The sequence below is a fragment of the Electrophorus electricus genome, chromosome 3 (genome assembly GCF_041902795.1).
Source record: "Electrophorus electricus isolate QZ-2024a chromosome 3, ASM4190279v1, whole genome shotgun sequence".
Classification (NCBI taxonomy): domain Eukaryota; kingdom Metazoa; phylum Chordata; class Actinopteri; order Gymnotiformes; family Gymnotidae; genus Electrophorus; species Electrophorus electricus.
This window is the reverse complement of record NC_137499.1, coordinates 10,262,858-10,279,266: the sequence shown is the minus strand read 5'-3', so window position 1 is coordinate 10,279,266 and position 16,409 is coordinate 10,262,858. Positions and strand designations below refer to the sequence as shown.

General features: G+C 40.9%; 1 protein-coding gene across 3 annotated transcripts; it reads left to right on the top strand.

Annotated features, from left to right (window-relative positions):
* The first annotated feature begins 1,160 nt into the window (after positions 1 to 1,160).
* On the top strand, positions 1,161 to 14,834 carry mcm7 (minichromosome maintenance complex component 7). 3 transcript variants are annotated; one of them, XM_035522409.2, is made up of 15 exons: positions 1,161 to 1,337; positions 3,832 to 3,911; positions 4,035 to 4,199; positions 4,885 to 5,009; positions 6,348 to 6,528; positions 6,629 to 6,766; positions 6,856 to 7,005; positions 7,211 to 7,325; positions 7,676 to 7,807; positions 7,891 to 7,974; positions 8,050 to 8,261; positions 8,348 to 8,613; positions 8,798 to 8,966; positions 13,187 to 13,296; positions 14,416 to 14,834. In XM_035522409.2, the coding sequence occupies exons 1-15, from the start codon at positions 1,307 to 1,309 to the stop codon at positions 14,624 to 14,626; spliced, it is 2,169 nt and encodes a 722-aa protein (XP_035378302.1). In that variant the 5' UTR covers positions 1,161 to 1,306; the 3' UTR covers positions 14,627 to 14,834. The 3 variants fall into 3 exon arrangements, with proteins under 3 accessions (XP_035378302.1, XP_081566313.1, XP_081566314.1); XM_081710187.1 differs by lacking the exon at positions 1,161 to 1,337 and adding an exon at positions 2,036 to 2,116; XM_081710188.1 differs by lacking the exon at positions 1,161 to 1,337 and adding an exon at positions 2,960 to 3,052.
* The last annotated feature ends 1,575 nt before the right edge of the window (positions 14,835 to 16,409 follow it).

The following is a 16,409-nucleotide window of genomic DNA, read 5'->3' as shown; positions in this document are numbered from 1 at the left end:
ACTCTCTATAGTATAATCCACCTTGCCTGCTGTGTTCTCAAAATGCAGGGTTTCTCTTAGTTCCAAAAATTAGTAAGATTATATCTGGGAGAAATTCCTCTATAAGAGCCCTGTTAGGGAACAGCCTTCCATCTTTAATCTGGGATTCAGACACACTCTCAATGCGTACATCCAGATTAAAGACTTGCTTACTCAAAGACTTACTCAAGATTTTGGTCATCTTTCTGCATACAAATGTGCTAAGCATGGGCCCCCAGTCATAGTTTTCTGGTAACCTGAGGTGTTGATGCTGTCATGCAGTTATTTAATGCATTCACTCCAGTATGTGAGGATTATCGTGTTAATTCGCAACAAAGACCAGATGCAAATTCAAGAACAAGATATGAAAGAACTGAGAAGAAAGAGGGCCAAGGTGTTAATGATAGGAATGATAGGTCTGTGAAATCAGGGCAGGTACTTCTTTCCATGGCATTTCCTTCCTGTTAATACAAAATTATGATGAATGTTGATTGGACTGACATACATAATGCATGAATTCTGATCTGTCTGTTCTTACATTTAGTGCAATGTATTGGATATGTATCAGATTTCATTGCCACATATGGAGTTTTCCTGAATAGGAACTGAAAATGTCTTTTGTGTGTGTTCACACTGCCACCCATATGACACAGCTTGAACATATTTACACTTAAGAATTGTGTTATTCTTAGACTATAGCTAGTTGTACAAGTTTTTCAAGGAGACTACAAAGCACTCAGTTGGAAGAAGGATTTTAATGTTGTAAAAGTAAATCTTTAGTAATGCAACCCACCTTTGTTTCAGTTAATAGCAAAGTAGGTTGCTATCTTCAATTAACCAGGTAGAGTCAGAAATCTTGTAAGCTATTATTTTGAGTGGAGAAAGAACTGAATACTAGCATCTTAGCTGTCTATGTTATTGATAGTCGTAACCCACCTCCCCTGTTTCACTTGTTTAGAAGCAGTCTCCTTTGTTCACTTTTATGTTGACGTCAAACAACTTTTTTGGCGCCTTTATGCCGCAAATTACTATTGGTCACAGCTGTCACATGATATGTCACGCTGCTCTTAGTTTTCGCGCCATGCTGAAGCCCCGCCTTCTTAGGCAAAGACGCGCGTTTTCATTGGTTTGGATTCTAGCTAGACTCGCGCCAGTTTTCGCAGTTTCTCTGGTTTGTAGTCAGCACGTTACTATTCGCCACACAAGAAATACGAGGTTTTCAAATACTTTGGAAAAGTAATTTGCAACTTATGCCCCGGGTTTCTGAACCTTGATTCTTTCTCCGAAAATGGCACCAAAGGATTATGTGGCGGAGAAGGGTAAGTGATCTGAATTATTTAATTTCTTAGTCTAGCTAGCTAGCAATCCCTATAAACGAAAACTTGGAAGACTGCTGTACTTGGTTAGCTATCCTAGATAACTTATAGGTTAGCCATTTATCTATTTGCTAGCTAACCTAGCCGTTTCATTGTAAGTGTGAGGTTACAAAAGTTAGCTGGTTCTGTGTAGTGTTAATGGTTAATTAGCTAGCTAACTATCTTGGTAATGATTTGCAAACTTCACCGTGGCCTGGGGCACATGAGCAAGGTAACGCTAAACATGCTAGCTAGCTAACTATCTAGCTATCTATCCGTTGGGTAAGTTAGCTAGCTAGCTTTGCTAGTCTGTTATCGTACATAAACTATGATAGCCATGCTAGCTAGTTGAACAAGCACATATTGCGAAGCTGTATGCATAGTGCGCCGAGTTAGGTTAACATGGCTAACCTGGGATAGCCAACCTGACTTCTTACCAGAATTTCTTGCTAGCTGCTTCGGCAGATTCGAATAGATACACAATTAAAATGTTGGATGGCACTTCAGTGTTTTTGTCTCCTTAAACTAATCGGCAGATGATGGATTCTGTTCCATCTTCAAACGCTCGTCAAAACCTCATACTTTAAAGTTTCGTGTTCAAGCTACATTGTTCTGAGGTGATAACTGTAGCTGCACGAGTCTGAATACCCGGATGAAGCCATTAAACAAAGAGTGCGTGGCGCGCGCGAGGCTTTGCTCGTAGACAACATTTTATCTGCTTAAAGTGGGTGTGCACTTAAGGGGTAGGTAATCGTCATACGTGTGATATTTGCTAGATGGTTAATCAAGCATATACTTGGATACTAATAATATTTAAAATCGTTATCTCACGTATCTAATGTTAGCGTTGCAACTTTCTGTGGCTAGCCAGGTTAGCTTGGCTTGCTAAGTTAAGATACGTGTGTGCGCTTTATGAACTGCGTATCGGGGGCAATTTTAACAGACGAACATCAACAAAACCGACCAGTTTCGTCATTGTGTTAAAATCGTTATGGATGTCCATCATAGTCGCACATGGCAAACTCAAAGATGACAGAGGTTGCGAGTGACTATAAAATAGACTGGCTAGCTAGTAAGCTAACCTAACTAGGTTTCGCTAATGAGCCCACTGTTCGCATGGAGATGTTTTCCTGTATTTTAGTTCACACTGGGAGTCCGATTTGGTAAAATGGCATCACACAGATTTACCTGTGGGTCGAAGTATCGTTTATTCTCGTGGATTTAGGAACATGTTGTTCCCAAGTCCAACCAGAATTTAGTCACCATAAGAGAAGCTGGTATATGAACAGCATAGAGAAGTATGCTAGCTAGATGAGGCATGATGTGACGCGGTTTGTTCAGAGATGTCTGCGTAGTCGCGGCTCGGCAGCTGTGATCCGATACAGTTGGCTCTGGTTAATTTCATTACCCTGAACGCACACTGTATTTGCATTGTCGTGGTGCATTTTAATTAGAGTATGATTCTAAGCCTTTTTGTGACGCTCGCAAGGTACTATTTAAACAGTACATATAGCGGAAGTGAACAGGACTACTAAGCCATGTGCTTCTTTGTTTACAAAAACAGCGTCGAGCGCGCGAAGTTCTGCTGGTCTGTGCTATTTAAAACTCGACTACACGGAGATATAAACCTTTAGAACGGACGATCATTCCTCATTGGGACACGACCCTTCGATACAAATGTTGGTTTGTATATAAAACATAAATGGGGCTTATTTTTCGTTTGGTGAAAAGGGAGGTGGGGGAGGTGCGAGTTGTAGGATGCCCAAGTCGATAAATATGTGCTTTTATACGGATAACTAAACGTATTGGACATGTGCACATATTTTTGTCCAGTGAAACGTAAGAGCTTTAACTGCACCGTAACGGGTGTGGTTAAGCGTTGCCGTACGGTAAACATCGTTATAGCGTGTCTTGCTCTTAACAAAGAGATCAGATGCCACCGAAATTTCATGTCCAAATAAACACACACATGCGTCCCAGTGGACATAGGTTTTTAAATGCACACAGACTAATTTGTTTTTGTAACACATTCTTTGGTTCATTTCTATTAGAGTTTGTGGTTTAAATCTTATTCAGAAATGTATTCTAGTCTTTGCCTTAACAAATGTAGTTGTTGATTCAAAAACCAGATGTGGTGTAGGTTTTTGTTGTTTTTGGTTTTTGGAGGGGTGGGGGTGTGCTGACATCACTCTGACTTGATGCACTTTGTTGGTGTTTCCTCTGATTGGGGGAGGGGTTCATCACATGACCTGTGTTTGTCATGAGCTTGTGTCTAATTTGCATGAGCTTGTGTCTAATTTGCTTGTGCAGCATTATATCCCAACAGAGGAAATTAAAACTAAGATTTGTTTCATGTTTAATCTTTATTTACAGAAACTTGACTTTGTGCATTTTTTTTCTCTCCTCCTGTTATTTCTCCTATAATTGTGCTGTTGAATATGTGCACATGGGTGCATAGAAAAGTGTAAGCAGTTCTTGCAAGAATTCTACAATGAAGACAGTGCTGGGAAAAAAGTATTTAAATATGGAGCTCAACTGGTGAGTGAATACTGACTTTCCTCTCACTCTGTCCTTCCAGGAAAAACATTTTTGAATGAAGGTATGTTTTCTCTGTAAGAGTGTATACCTAGAGCTGACTGGTATTGCTTCTGGTGTGTGTAGGTGTGTCTGGCACACAGAGAGCAGGTGGCGTTGGTGGTGGATCTGGATGATGTTGCAGAAGAAGATCCTCAGTTGGTGGAGAGTGTGTGTGAAAACACTAAACGCTACACTGGACTGTTTGCAGATGCAGTGCATGAGCTACTGTCAGAATACCGTGAACGAGAGGTGTGCACATTCCCATTGAAGGCCTTTTCACATCAAATACAAAGCATTTGTGTGTGAAATTGTTGCATAATAATTTAATTTGTCAATCTTTTCCATTTAACTACTTAGTTTTTAAATGCTTTGTGCATATGACTACTGCAAGGTCTTATTCCTAGCTTCATGTGTGGTTTAAGCCGAAATACGGGTTATGGCTGATGGTTGAAAAGAATATTTGTTAGACTGGTCGATTATGATGGTTGTAATTTGCTGCTGCACTTTTTTAGTTTATCGGGTGCGACAGTCTTGACCAGTTTAAAAAATCACCCCAAGTAATATGTATTCAATAAATGGAGGCTTCTGAAATAATCTTGCAGCCATTCTTTGACTTTTCAGTGTACATGACCACTTTGTACAGGTCAGTGATCCACAAACTGGTATGCATCTCAAGTGCCAAGCAGAGCACTCACTCTTAAGGTGATCATATGATGAGCTGGTGTAAAACCTATTGTACAGCTGCATCTTTCACATCGTGGTGACTTAATGGTTTTCTTTGGCTTGCCTTTCTTCTTAGCATAATCATGGTCTTCACTGGCCTCTACTCATTTAGAAAAAAGGGTAGTGTCAGGCTTTGAGAAAGGGTGTTTATTTGTGAGCCGTATAGTCTGAGGTTTTGTTCTTCAGCCATTGGCTGCGTTGATTGTTTCAGGTACTGGCAAAAGATGCGCTGGATGTTTACATTGAGCATCGTCTGATGATGGAAACGCGAGGACGTGATCCTGCAGACACACGTGACCCCAGGAACCAATACCCTGTGGACCTCATGAGGAGATTGTGAGTCTGCTAGACATCTGCTAGATACATTTGTAGATTTTATTATGATTTAGGGTATAAGGGCTCATGTCCCAACCAAGACCGATCACACATTTTATATGGTGATTTTTACATAACTAAAATTGGGTGGACGGAACCTGCAGTGCTTGACCATTTTTAATGATTGGCCCAGCCACGTGTACTATTACAACAACTTGAACAAGATGATGTTTGCGTCTGAAAATGAGTGCTGACCTAACCAGCAATAAATGTGTGCAAATTAACACTTCTGATGCACTGGATTTTCTGACTACACTTTCTTGATTTTTAGCTTCTTCAACTAATCTTGCACAGTGAGACACAGTTGAATTAGAAAGGTTAGCATACAACATTTAGTTTCATCTAATAGTACTTTAAAATGGTCTGTTGTATTCCTTTTTGTCTTTTAATTATTTGAACATTTAATAGATTTTTAGAGCCTGTCTAATTTGTATTCTTATGCAGCCCACATTTCTATACACGGTGCATATTTCCTTTAGTGCTTCATGCTATTCATGATCAGTTAGAGGTAGTTTCGTGTTTGTCATTTGAATCCACACCCAGATCCCTTTGTCATTTGGGGAGGGGATCATTACTGGTTTGCTTTCACACAGAATAATTCCAGCCAAACTGCAGATGGATTGTAATTGCATTTTAAAAAAAATTTTGCACTATTTGGATACATGGCATTTCACTGTGCAGGAGCGCATGTGAAGGAGCCATGCTCTCAATCTCACTTACACACACATAGTGAAATTTCGGAGAAAGTGGTCCTGGGTCCAGGAAAAAACTAGTATGAAAATTTGATAAATTCTATTCTTGCTTGTTACTACATCAAATACAAAAAAATCCACTCCATTTCTCTGCTATACTGTCCTTTTTTGTTTGGCCATGGTTAACTTGGGACTGTAATTTTGTAAAATCCAGGTGTGTTTAAGGCCATTAGCAAAACATTCACAAGAGTTATCCAACCCAATTACAATTATGAGGAAAAATACAACTTGAGCTACAGGTCACAGCAAAAATTGTCACAGGGTGCAAGTGGAATAGTAAGATGCTGTTCAGTTACCGCATGTTTGTACAGGTCTACTTATTCTCTGATGGGGAAATAATGGTGGGTTTGAAAACTTCTCAGAAACTGAATGGTCTGTGTTTTTGTCTGCAGTTAGAGGGAGGTTAAAGGACAGTGCAGACAATCGGAAAACGAGCAATTCAAAACAATTTTATTGTATGCAAATATAGTTTATTACTAAAATCAGTAGAACTAATAGGTCTTAGTTGAAGTCCCTCATTATCTCGCTCTCTCCTAACTCCCTTTAGTGAGGTGTATTTTCGTCCTCCCTCCACCTCCAAGCCAGAGGTCATACGAGATGTTAAGGCAGATCACATTGGCAAGCTCGTTACAGTCAGGGGCATCGTTACCAGGGCAACTGAGGTCAAGCCCATGATGGCTGTTGCCACATATACATGTGACCAGTGTGGGGCAGAGACCTACCAGCCGGTATTGTTCATCTCCCATTTCCTAACTTTACAAAGTACTGTGTAAAATAGTGTTGTGTATTGTATGGGTGTGATTTTGTTGACCCCTTTTCTTCTGGCAGATTGCATCTCCAAGCTTCATGCCACTCATCATGTGCCCTAGTCAGGAGTGTGTCACTAACAGGTCAGGGGGGCGCCTCTACCTGCAGACACGGGGATCGAAGTTTATCAAGTTCCAGGAGCTGCGCATCCAGGAGCATGTGGGTGAAAACAGCGCCCCACAATGATGCACCCTCACAGATGACCTGGCTTTACTCCCTTTTGAGACTGTTTGTTTGTATAAACACAGAGTGACCAGGTTCCAGTGGGGAATATTCCACGTAGTATGACTCTTTATGCACGGGGAGAAAACACACGTGTGGCGCAGCCAGGGGATCACGTGGCGGTTTCAGGAGTGTTCCTCCCTCTCCTCCGTTCTGGTTTCCGACAGGCTGTGCAGGTAAACGGACATCACACTACTGAATGGGGCAGTATGTCGGTTATCGCCAATCAACTTCATGGAGCCACCAACGTTGCCATTCTGAAACATTTCACCTAGTATATTTTTTTCTCTGACTTGGGTGTTCTACGCTTGGTGAATGCATCAACATAAACACTAGACAAGTCTAAATTACAGCATTATAGGTTTTCTCTCCCCTTCTCAGGGTTTGCTGTCTGAGACGTACTTGGAGATCCACTGTATTGCTCTCATGAACAAAACTGAGGATGACGAACTTGGCACAGAGGAACTGAGTGAGGAAGAGCTGCGTCAAATCACAGGTATGTAGGTTGGTCTGTAGAAAGTTGGTGTTACAGACTGTTCTTTATGGTAAAATATAAGACTGTAGTGCCAGGAGACAACCTTGTTTAGCTTTGTCAGCATTTAAAAAGCATGTTGCAGAGCCGCCTCTAACAATTCTGGTGTTCCATTAATCTGTTGATTCTACTGACATGAAGCCTCACTAAATTTATAGAAAATCTGAGTTCTAAAATGAGATGCAATCGTTTTCTGTATCTGTTGAGCAGATGCTGTCAAAATTGTAGGCGTGGGCTATGTATTACTGATGTGAGGACCCGCTTGATCCAGCAGACGTAGGTGGCTTATGACCTTTATGCCCTTCTGTGTCTAGAGGAAGATTTCTATGAAAAGTTGGCAGGTTCTATTGCCCCTGAAATCTATGGCCATGAGGATGTGAAGAAAGCTCTACTGCTATTACTGATGGGTGGAGTTGAGCAGGCCCCACGCGGGATGAAGATCAGAGGTCAGAACAACCTGGTCGAAAATATGCATGTATTGGAAAATTGGTTAAATTGTGTATGAGCAGATATTTGTGTTTGTGTTTAGGTAATATTAACATCTGTCTGATGGGGGACCCTGGTGTGGCCAAATCTCAGCTGTTGTCCTACATTGACCGTCTTGCACCACGCAGTAAGTGCCCGCAGACGACCCCACCCAATAGTTGTTCCAGTATCCAGACTTACCTCTCCACCGTTCCACCTTCAGGTCAGTATACTACTGGGCGAGGCTCCTCAGGCGTGGGTTTGACAGCAGCAGTGATGCGTGACCCTGTTACTGGGGAGATGACCCTGGAGGGTGGGGCTCTGGTGCTGGCAGATCTTGGTGTGTGCTGCATTGATGAGTTTGATAAGATGGCTGATGCTGACCGCACAGCCATTCATGAAGTAATGGAGCAGCAGACCATCTCCATTGCCAAGGTAACCAGGACCAGCCAGTCATAAGAATTAAGAACAGAATGTTTTAAATTAACAAACTGAACATCTCCTTCTTTTATGCATCTTAGGCTGGGATTATGACGTCTCTGAACGCTCGCTGTTCAATCTTAGCAGCGGCAAACCCAGCGTATGGGCGGTATAACCCACGTAAAAGCATTGAGCAGAACATCCAGCTGCCAGCAGCACTTCTGTCCCGTTTTGACCTGCTGTGGCTCATCCAGGATAAACCAGACACAGACAATGACCTGCGCCTGGCTCAGCACATCACCTATGTGCACCAGCACTGCAGGCAGCCACCCACACACTTCACGCCCATCGACATGAAGCTCATGAGGTGACCACACACACACAATCTCCATATCTCACTCACATTACTCTTACTGAGTGCAGTTAGATTTTTGGTGGTCTTTAATGCTGATATGATTAGATGATTTAGTGGTTTGATGGTGGTGCCATGACTTGTGTAATTTGGAGCATAACCCCTCTCCCCCCCCCCCCCCCCCCTTGTGTACTGCCAGGCGTTACTTGAATAAGTGTAAAAAGAGGCAGCCTGCAGTTCCTGAGGCTCTGGCTGATTACATCACAGCAGCGTATGTCGAGATGAGGAAGGAGGCACGCGTCAGTAAAGACACCACCTTTACCTCTGCCCGCACACTGCTCTCTATACTGCGCCTGTCCACAGCACTGGTAAGGCCCACACACAAACACATGGTGTCGTGTATCCTAGACTCTTCCACCTTGTCAGCGTGCATGAGTTAGAGACGGGCGGGCGTGAGTGCGTGTGTCAACGAGACCACTGTGTGGTAAAGTGCTTACAGTGCAGGTAGTGTGTGCATGTGTTCTACCGCATTGTGGGCACTTCTGTCATACGCTGGGCATATTCATCGTTGGAGTGGCTGGTGTCATGCTGCCCAAAGACAAGTCCATCTATTTGGTACCTTCCTGTATGTAGACAATTGAATAATTGCAAATATGTGGAAGTCTGGTTCTTTGAGCTGCTGGGTGTTAAAAGTGCTGTTTGTGCAGGTAGTTAAATCCATCTACTGCAGAGCCAGCACTTGCAGACACACAGGTGCGACTTTACAATGATCAAACGGATCTTGAATCCTTATTTACACCAGTGTAGGTCTAACAATATACACTGCCTGGCTAAAAAAAAAGGTCACCACCTGGATTTTAACTAGGCAAATGGTTAAGAGCCTCCCATTGGATAATTACTGCATGGGTAATTGTTTCAGCTGGCAACAAGTTATTTAAACCTAACTGATGCAGTGAGTAGCTTCTCATTTGTTAAATAACCATGTTGAAAGACACGTCCTGTGGTTGTGGAAAAGATGTTTATCTGTTTCAGAAGGGTCAAATTATTGGCATGCATCAAGCAGAGAAAACATCTCAGGAGACTACGAAAATCGGGTTAAGAACTATCCAACGCGTTATTTAAAAAGTGGAAGGACAGTTAGGGAAACATCTTGAAGGAATTTGGTCTGAAAAAACGGCTTCAATTTGCTAGGGAGCATAAAGATTGGACTCTGGAGCAGTAGAAGAGGTCATGTGGTCTGAGTCCAGATTTACCCTGTTCCAGAGAGATGGGCGCATCAGGGTAAGAGGGGCAGCTAAAGTAACACACCCATCAGGCCTAATGCCTACTGTACAACCTTGTGGGGGCAGTGCTATGATCTGGGGTTGCAGTTGGTCAGGTCTAGGTTCAGGAACATTATGTGGCCAAAGAATGAGGTCAGCTGAATATACTGAGTGGTTATTCCATCAATTGATTTTTTCTTCCTTGATGGCACAGGCATATTCCAAGATGACAATGCCAGGATTCATTGGGCTCAAATTGTGAAAGAGTGGTTCAGGGAGCACGAGACATCATTTTCACACATGGATTGGCCACCACAGAGTCCAGACCTGAACCCCATTGAGAATCTTTGGGATGTGCTTGAGAAGACTGTGCAGTGGTCCAAATCTCCCATTATCAATACAAGATCTTGGGAATTTTAATGCAAGTCTGGACAGAAATAAATGTGACATTGCAGAAGCTTGTGGAAACGATGCCACAGCTGATGTCTGCCATAATCAAAGCTAAAGGCAGTCCAAGGAAATTAGTGTGACTTTTTTTTTTTTTTTTTTTTTTTGGCCAGGCGGTGTATTGGTCTTATTTATAGTCAAGCACCATTTTCCACTAGGCTTAGCTAACATGGTAATGGGGAATCACCAGAGGATTATTTCCATTAGTAATGAAGCAGAAAACATGCTGTCGGTGCATAATAGTAAATCATATTTTACTATTTCAATGGATGTACTCTGCATGCATGAGAATAATGTTGACTGTCATTTTTGTAGCTTGCCTTGTCACCATGTGAAGCTCCCCTTAGGCTAAGGGAGCCTTATCTTATATTTCATGTTGGTACTCAAATATTGCTCCTACTATCTTTTGGTTGCTCCTGATTGTACTCAAATTTTGCCACAATAGAGCTGGGCCTCGAGTTATCCACTCTTGAAGTTGGAGCTTGGTGTGCACTCTTCATTTGCAAATATGTCAAGGGGTAAATCTAGCTGAGGTGTCAGTGGACCCTGCAGCAAAGTTTCCATGCTAATGTTCCTTTCTAAGCCCTCTGTTACTCCATATACTCTGATAGTTTAGTGGAAGAAATGACCTTGCTCTGTTAGCTGGGAGCCAAGTTGTTCCTGTAACATTAGCAAATCAGCTATTGCATCCTATGTTCTGGAATCACAAGTCAGCTTCTGCAGTGTGCGCTTCTGCATTGTCTAGCCTTTTATTCACTCATTTACTACATTTTTGTAATTTGGTTGTTCCGTGGTTGTCTCTGAATTTTCAGCTCGCTCAGCCTCAGTTTTTGAGGCTGGCTCTCTAGTCTTCACTGCAAATTTCAATTAGGCCTGCACAACTGGTTCTGTCCTGTTCAATCTGGTCTATAGGTTCATTAAAATATCATTTTGAGTGTGGGTGGAGAGAATTCACAGGTTGTCTTAATTTTTGCTTATTGTGTCGGAAAAAATTGGGTTGAAATTGATAGGCTTTTTTTTTTTTTTTTAAATATATTGTTCTGGTCTTTGAGGATGCACCATCCCTTATTTCAGCTGTAGTATAGCACAAAACACAGGTGACCTATTGTGGGGTTAAGTGCACTAAAATGTGCAAGAGAAGTCAGTGATGACCTATATACAAGACTAGCTCTTGTGAAATTTATTTTATTGTAAACAACCTAAACCCAATGCTAATGACTTTGCATTGTTGTACACATACAGACAATGCATCTTCTGTCGTTAGACTTGCAAAACAGCTATGCTGTCGCGTGTATGGAACTTTTTTGTTTGTTTTATGGGATTTAGCTGATGCATTAATTTTAATTTTAAGGTTTGAATAATCACTGAGTACAACTTAAGGACCTTGCTCAGGGGCCCAACAGTGGCAACTTGGTGATGGGACTTGAACCAGCAACCTTCCGATTACAAATCAAGTACCTTAACCACTAAGCTACCACTAGCTCCCTTTTTCTTTTCTTTTTGCTTTTATGCTTTGCTTGTGATTATTTAATTATTTGTATCCCCCCCATATGTGCAATATGAGGTTGCACATGCCATATTTTATTCAGGAGATCCTTGGCCACTCAAATGTGTCATCAGAAATGTAATATGAATTTGACCATGTTTTGATTTTACCAACCACCTAAGTTGTATGGGTTATTTTTGAGTTACAGATAACAGCTGTCACACCAATATCTTTTCACATGGCATTGAAGGCTGTTGTGCATCTGTCCAGAGAGCATGCTAGACAGACAGGTGCATGTACATTATCCAACTGTTGGATGTGGACCAAAACATTTGCAAAGCCTTGTGAAGACCCATGTTGTGAAAAAGTGCTGCATAAATCAATTTTGACTTGATTTGAAGATTTAAATAACTTTAATGGCCACTGTTTGATGTTTCAGATCAAATATTTGATATCATACAAACATTTTAGAAACACTAGAAGTCTCTTCAGTTTGGACAGAGCACTCACAAAACCATTTCACTGCGAGTTATACCACGTATGACTGACTAAGTATGTGACAAATAAACCAAACTTGGAAAAATAATGAGAAAGCAAACTCTAGTGGTAAATGGATGCCCCCCCCCCCCCCCCCCCGCCACAGTTTTTATGATGAATCGGTGCCACATTTATTCAGAGACACAAGTCCTAGCTCAAAGTAAACACTTAAGTGTATTCAGCAAAGAAAATGTGTAATGGCAGAAATGTGTAATGGTAAAACTTGTATTTTGAAGTCGTGCTTGTTTTTTATGGTGTTTTTTCCAAACTGATACTTCACCATACCAACACCAAGTTCTGCTGATTTGTATGCCGGTGTGAATCTATCATTTAAGTGTGGTGCCATTCTCAAGTTATTAAACCGAGAAGATAAGCTGTAAGGATTCTTCTCCAATGTTGCTCTTGATGTGTGATGATTGCTGTTGTGGTAATGGTCAGCTTTGCGGGGTGGGCAGTCAGCTTTCATCAGAATTGCTGTGCAAACCCATGCAAAACTGACTGGGCCTCGAACCGCTGCCCTCTGAATGTGCATGCACAAACTGGAGGAGCTTTATTGTAGACGTTATCCAGAAGAGAGGCTAGCTGGTGTTGAGAGGCGGAGACTTGGGCAATTGCTGATTTTCCTATAAGGCATTGCACTTGTCTCGGTCTGACAGTGCCGGCACAACTCACTGTGGGAGCAATCAGCAGATTTAGTTTTATTTAAGCTTTTTAAAAAAAAAAAAAAAAATTTAAGCGTTTTATTTTTTACATTAAGGCTAGTACTAGGATTATTACAGTATATGCCAACATGACACACAGTGCATTTCTCCCTAGCTTATTGCCCTACAGTTGATTTTGTGTGTGTCTTGGCTAGGCACGATTGCGAATGGTTGATGTGGTGGAGAAAGAAGATGTGAATGAAGCCATGAGACTAATGGAGATGAGCAAAGATTCGCTGCAGCCTGACAAATCAAACACCACCAGGTAGGTCTATATGCACCCTAGTACTCACTACTGGGGTTTCACAGTTTGGAAGCTGGAGACCGAGAGAAAAACATGCCACCATTTTTGTCTTTTGAGGAGAAGCCTCTCAAACCCAGGATTTTGTTTGTGCCCCACTATAGACCAGTAAACTATTTTACACTTCCATGCAGAAACAACTTCAGCATTGAACCTTAAACCTGAAGTGTTGTGGTGTTTTTGTTGTTGTTTTTCTCTCGTCACATAAATGATGTGATGCCACAAGGGTACCTATACAGTGGCAAAGCTGGCAGCATAATTGTGTTTTAATCCAGTCAAGAGTATAAAATGCATACATTTTAAGATTGATGCACATTTTAATAAAGTACAGCCAAATTAATGTGCTATGGAAGACAAGTAGTGTGAAATAATACTGTCTCCAGAATGGGCAGAATTGGAGATCAGTGGATGCTCTTTCAGTGCTATGGTGACTCTCATGCAAGTCATTAATGGCCTTTGTTGTCTAAGAGAACATATGTTGCTAAGCAGCAGCATCAAGTTGGGGGGGTGTTGTGGGTTTCTATTTATTTATTTTTAAAAATAAACTGGTTGCATCTTTGGCAGTGTTTTGTTTTGTTTTTTTTTGAGGAGGAGTAGTTGAGTAAAGACAAGCTGTTCATTCTGCAAGATTGGAAATGCAAGGACTACTTTAGAGATTTTGGTGCTGCTTCAAGTCCACTACTGGATGGATAGTTTAGATTTTGTTTATAATATACATTACACAGAACTATGACGTCTACGAGAGGGGGGGATAAACTTATGGGTTATGAAATGAGCATTGAGATTTTGTTACCCTCTACTATGAGATGGGCAGACTGATTGGGGGGGTGAGGGAGAGAGGGAGAAGGTCTCAGCATTGTTTGTGGTTAGTGTAGGTAAAGTAACCAACTTCAGGGAACTGACAGATGGATTTTACTAATGATTTATTCTTCCAGCACCAAGGTGCTGAGTCCAATGCATAGGATGATATGGTGTGCACTTCAAGTTGTTGGTTTTTGTTTTTTTAATAGAATATTATTTGCATTAATCTTGAGTCATTTAGGAAAAGTTCTGTGATCATTTGTTTTATACATGTGTTTGTAGGACCCAACGGCCAGCAGACGTGATCTTCTCTTTGGTGAGGGAGTTGGCTGGAGAGGGGGGAAAAGTTAAAGCAGTGCGAATGACTGAGGCAGAACATAGGTGTGTGTCCCGAGGTTTCACTCCAGCCCAGTTTCAGGCTGCACTGGACGAGTATGAAGAGCTCAATGTGTGGCAGATCAATCAGGCACGCTCACGCATCACCTTCTTGTAAACACCCCCCCCCAGCACAGTTCATTGTGTGCTCATACATCACACGCACACCTTTCCCATATATATTGTATTTTTTGGTGACAGTTTTCTCAAACTGCATTCTTACTTGACAACAGCTTATGGTAAACTTGTTTGACATTTTTCCAGACTATTACCTTTTTAATATAAAGAAATCACTGGTATAAAAATAAAGAAAATGTGTAAATCTGTGGTCTGTTTCTTTTCCATTTTAAAAGAAACACGTAGACACTTTGTAGCTATGTATGACATTCCTTTTTGTATTTTGTAAGAAGTCTTGAATCAGTATGTTGTGGGGATTTCCAGATAGTGGCATTAGCAAACTCTTAAATTTGCCTATCTGGTGTTTAATGTTTTACCAAATGTTTTCGCCATTTAATAATCAAACATCTCTTACACTCATTTGGAACATAAGTTTCAATATAGTGTTCAGGTCTGTAAATCGTTCCTGTACAATCAAAATTCATTTTCTTGCTACCTTATTTCTCATTCATCAATATGAGTTCATGATTTCAATATGGTAGAAGAAGGTATATGGCCAAAATTTGAAGGTTTAACATTTAGATGTTTTGCCCTTGTTTTGAAGAGGAAACAAACAATGGTACATTACACACACAATTTTTTTAAATCACTTGTGTGGCCCGCCTTAAATTTGCAATGGCAGAGAAAACACTGATTTCAGCCAGCAATCTTTTGAGTAAATATTGATTTTGAATAAGTTATTTTTCAATAATGTGCAGGCATTGAAAGCATTGTGTTGGAATTGAGGATTTTATTGGAGATTGCAGCTTGTCTGGTACCGATCAGAAAGATTTTCTGCATTTGTCGAACGATTTGGGTACCGATTGATATTTTTCATTACAAACACCGTGTAAAGGTGGTTTAGTTTTTGGAGGAATTGTTTACAAGACTAAAGCATTTTTCATTACATTGCTTTATACTCAGTGTCTGCATAGTGAAGTGATTATTTCCTTCATTGGCCATCACCTGGTTAGTTATCAGATTTATTGTACTCACCCTCGGCATACACACTCCTGAAATTTACCGTGCAATTTTTCTTACTGTACTTGTAGTTCCACATCAACTTGAAATTCACAAGAAGTTAAGGTTAAGTAAATTGCAGTTCTACCTGCTACTCACCAAACGTACATCAGGCACGAAGTGTGCAGACAAACTACCAGCACTGTCGCTCTCTTCACTCGACCTCTCCTTAAACAAAAATGTAATCTGATAATGTTTTCAAGATATCTAGTTTTTCTAGCCCAATTTTTTTAATTAATTTATTTTTTTTTAAATATCAAGTCTATCTTAAAAATTCCGCCAATTATTGAAACATTTTTCATGCGGTTTGAATATACCAACGTCATGGAGTAATTAACTTCGTTATTTAGAGAAGATGAGTACTTAATTACTTTGGTTATATTTTTCCGCTCCGGTTCTGTTTGTCTACTTCACGGACAAACAGCAAAAGTCTTTTTTTTTTTTTTTTTTTTTTTTTAAAAAGAACGGAGTAATACTTGATTCACCGTTGGTCGGAGATATGGCAGTGAACAGTGTTTAAAACGCTATTTTGTCTGTTTTAAATGCTCTCAGTAGAAGGCAGGTAAGTCTGTTCCCCACACTGGGTAATTCAAATTCAAAATTTATTTATATAGCACTTTTTACAACAGATATCTCAAGGCAGCTTTACAAATGTCCAAGTGCAAGTCCTCAGTGATCAAGCCAAGGTTGGCAGGGGCAAGGAAAAAGCCTAGAGCATGAAGAAA